This window comes from Rhinopithecus bieti, unplaced genomic scaffold, assembly GCF_001698545.2.
Source record: "Rhinopithecus bieti isolate Rb0 unplaced genomic scaffold, ASM169854v2 scaffold_47444, whole genome shotgun sequence".
Classification (NCBI taxonomy): domain Eukaryota; kingdom Metazoa; phylum Chordata; class Mammalia; order Primates; family Cercopithecidae; genus Rhinopithecus; species Rhinopithecus bieti.
This window is the reverse complement of record NW_016819781.1, coordinates 1,189,488-1,193,576: the sequence shown is the minus strand read 5'-3', so window position 1 is coordinate 1,193,576 and position 4,089 is coordinate 1,189,488. Positions and strand designations below refer to the sequence as shown.

Sequence of the window (4,089 nt, the reverse complement as noted above, 5' to 3'; positions counted from 1 at the left end):
AAAAAAAAAAAAAAAAAAGATTTCTTGGGGAAAAGTATGAATTCTTAAAAATTAAGAAACATAAATTAAAAACATAGCTAAACCAAATGCTTTATATCTTTTAAAAGACTAGTTGTTAAGTCTTGATTACTTTAATAGATTCAGTCATTACTCTGAATTCAACTTGCCCAATGTCATGAATTCCTTGCCTTTTAGTATTTTCATGGATAATGGGGATATATTTCTGATTTCAACTTCCTACAGCCAAGTCCAAACATAATGACTTGTTAGGACTCTATAAGTCATATTTCAAACTGAGCCTAGTGGACATAGGAATTTGTAGGATCTCCTAAAGCAGTGGCTGTCACATGGAGGAGTAACAGAATCCTGGCCAAGTTTTTAAGACAGTAATATACAGACTTCACTCCCAGATATCCTGATTTAGCTGATCTGAGTTGAGGCCCTGACCTTAGTATACTTTAAAAATATCAGTTGTATTCTAGCATGCAGCCAGCATTTGGAAATGCTCCTTAGGTTTACCAGAACATCACCCAAGAATGATATATATCATTTGCTCCCCTATATGGCAGGCACCGGTGTTATTCAGGCAGCAACCCAGCTAGCTTAAATGAACTTACCTGGAAACAGGAACGAGCTGTCTAATGTTGCAAACCTTCTGACTCTAATCAGGACTGCTTTGAAATACATAGAGTGCTTTGTCTCTGATTGATGTTTTTATGCTACTGGTAGGTTTTCCATGAATGCTTCTTAAACCCTTGCCACAATAGTGGAACCTGCCAACAACTTGGGCGTGGTTATGTTTGTCTCTGTCCACTTGGATATACAGGTAAATAACAGAGAGGAATGTAGATTTTAATATTTTTATATGAAATCATTATGACTTGCAGTATCAAACTTTAGTCTTTAGTATATTAAATATATCTGGTAAGATACATTAGACTATGTAAATGTGCCAAAATTTGTTGAACAAGATAATAGGTGAAAAAATCATACATACTTCACAAATGACAGTTTTCTTTGCCCATTTTGGATAAAGAATAAAGATTCATCTTCCCTATGAGTCTTTATCATAACCTACAATTTAAATTGAAATACAATTCCAGGGGTCATGTTCAAAGTTTCATTCTGTCAAAAATTATATGCATGATACTCCACATAGAACAGATTGTCCAGTATAAACATTTTTAAATGAACTGGCAGTTTCTCTCATTTGCTACACACTAATAGAAGTTCTTGTGAATAGCTATGATTTGTTGCTTTGTTTCTAGCTTTCTGGAAGCTGTGCTTAGAAAAACAATTTGGCTTTGGACTTTATTATGTAGGAATTATGTAAGAATTATGGGGTTTTTTAACAGTTTGGTTCACATTCGACTTGAGTCCAGAAACATAATTTTTGAGGGGGAATGAAATATACCTTAAAATTGCAATTAATTTAAAATAATCGTTTTATTGTAGACAGTTTTTTTTTTCAATGTTATACAACCAACTTGAAAGTTTTTAATGAGAAATAGTATTTAAGTAAAGGAATTCACCACAAGATAAGCAAAAGGAAAGTCAAAAAACAAAGTATAGTCGAGATCTGTCTAGAATATTGGCATTCCAGTATAGCTGGCTTGTGTTGTGTGCGTGTGTGTCTTTGTGAATTTTTATAAAAATATTTACCTTGATGTTCCATAAGAAATAAAGGATCTTGTTTGGGAATTCTGTAAATGAGTGGTGGTTGAGATAGGGTATAATATAGGACAGTGGTTCTCAAATAGTCATGTGCATCACAATCATCTGGAAGGCTTGTTAAAAACACAGATTGCTGGACCCCAGCCCCAGAATTTCTGATTCAGTCGGTCTAGAGTACAGCCTGAGAATTTGTATTTTTATTGCGTTCCCAGGTAATGCTGATGCTAGTGAGGAGGCCCCTGAGAAAGAAAATGGGTTTCCAGCACAGCTAGCCCGTAGAAAGCCCATGTGCTCCCTGTGGGAAGATGCAGCCACTCTGGGACACCTGGCATGTGAGCTGTGATCTGGCAGGCTTTAGCCCCACCTCCACCCCTCAGCCAGGTGACCTTGGTAGCAAGTACAGATGATATTGTAGCTTTCATTTTGAAATTAGCATAATTCCTGGCTCCATTTTATGCTTCCAAGTGCCCCCAACCCACTTCCAATTTGGGATCTTTTGCTATCTTCTATGTATCTTTATAAGAGTATCTTGGCCGGGAACAATGGCTCATGCCTGTAATCCTAGCATTTTGGGAGGCCAAGGCGGGTGGATCACGAGGTCAGGAGATCGAGACCATCCTGGCTAACACGGTGAAACCCCATCTCTGCTAAAAATACAAAAACAAAATTAGCAGGACACGGTGGCGGGCGCCTGTAGTCCCAGCAACTCCAGAGGCTGAGGCTGGAGAATGACGTGAACCCGGGAGGCAAAGCTTGCAGTGAGCCAAGATCAGGCCACTGCACTCCAGCCTGGGTGATAGAGTGAGACTCCTTTAAAAAAAAAAAAAAGAAAAGAAAAAGAAAGTAAGAAAATCTTAAATTTGTTTGCTTAGAGGTAGTACCTCCATTAAATACTTAATAGATGGTAGCACTTAATGAATATTGCCCTTTTCTTTACCACTACCCACTTAAAAATTCTGATTATTGAGATAATTACCTTTAAATGATCATAGTTCTGTTTTGGTTAATCCCATCCTTGGATTGTCCCTCAGTATTTGGTTTACATTGTAGGCTTAAAGTGTGAAACAGACATCGATGAGTGCAGCCCACTGCCTTGCCTCAACAATGGAGTTTGTAAAGACCTGATTGGGGAATTCATTTGTGAGTGCCCATCAGGTTACACAGGTAAGGGGAAGGTTTCTTGTTTTTAACAATATGAAACTTTGAATCATTAAGATGTCATCACCGAGATAAATTTGGAATGTGTCAAAGATACATTTATAGGATATTATAAACATATTGAAGAAGCGTATTTTCTAATATTACTTACATGCATTGGGAAAGTGTTCTTGTCCTTATTCTGTTATGTAAGGAGAACAAGATATCAATATGGCAGTATGTAATTGCTTTATAAAACAGGCAGGCGTGTTCCCATCTTTGCCAGCTAGATGTGTGACCTTGGACAGACATTTAACTTCACTGAACCTGTTTCTTCATTTGTAAAAATGGAGGTGAGGAAATGACAGAAAATATGTAAAGCTTACTACAAATACAAGGTCCTCCCGAAGCTTTTTACTAGTATTTTACTGAATTTATGAAGTGTATATGCTAACTTCTGTGGATTTTCATGTGTGTGTGTGTGTGTGAATATGTGTGTATCCTTGAAGGGCACATGTATCCTTGAAATTGTTATGGACCACTATGCCTCTCCTTTTAACTTAAATAAATACATATTTAAGTGTTATTTTTTAGCATTCAAAATCTTTTTATTTATGACAATTTCAACTTTTATTAATTCAGAGAGTACAAGTGCAGTTTTGTTACACGGATATATTGCATGATGCTGAGGTGTGGAGGACAGATAATTCCATCACCCAGGTAGTGAGAATAGTACCTTAATAGGTAGTTTTTCAGCCCACACCACCTTTCTTCTCCCCTCTAATAGTACCTAGCATCTATTGTTCCTATTTTTATTCCATGTGTACTCAATGTTTAGCTCCCACTTTAAGTGAGAACATGCAGTATTTGGCTTTCTGTTCCTGCTTTAATTCACTTAGAATAATGGCCTGCAGCTGCATTCATGTTGCTGCAAAGGACATGATTTTGTGGAGTTTCTATGACTGTATAATATTCCATGATATATAAGTACCACATTTTCTTTAATCCACCATTGATGGGCACGTAGGTGTATTCCATGTCTTTGCTATTGTAAATAGCACTGGGATGAACACACAAGCACATGTGTCTTTTTGGTAGAATGATTTATTTTTCTTCGGATGTATACCCAGTAATGAGATTGCTGGGATTTCTGGCCAACTATATGCAGAAAAATGAAACTGGACCCCAACCTTTTACCATGTACAAAAATTAATTTGAGATGCATTAAAGATTTAAATGTAAAACTTCAAACTATAAAATCCTATAAGAGCCAGGCGC

At 36.8% G+C, this 4,089-nt stretch overlaps 1 protein-coding gene across 1 annotated transcript in view; it reads left to right on the top strand.

The window, feature by feature from the left end:
- Nucleotides 1–4,089, top strand: part of SVEP1 (sushi, von Willebrand factor type A, EGF and pentraxin domain containing 1) — a 101,798-nt gene that overhangs the window by 5,048 nt on the left and 92,661 nt on the right. Inside the window, exons 3-4 of the mRNA XM_017859241.1 lie at nucleotides 730–826; nucleotides 2,725–2,838. Of these exons, the coding sequence (XP_017714730.1) occupies nucleotides 730–826; nucleotides 2,725–2,838 (211 nt within the window). The remainder of the gene's footprint in view (nucleotides 1–729; nucleotides 827–2,724; nucleotides 2,839–4,089) is intronic.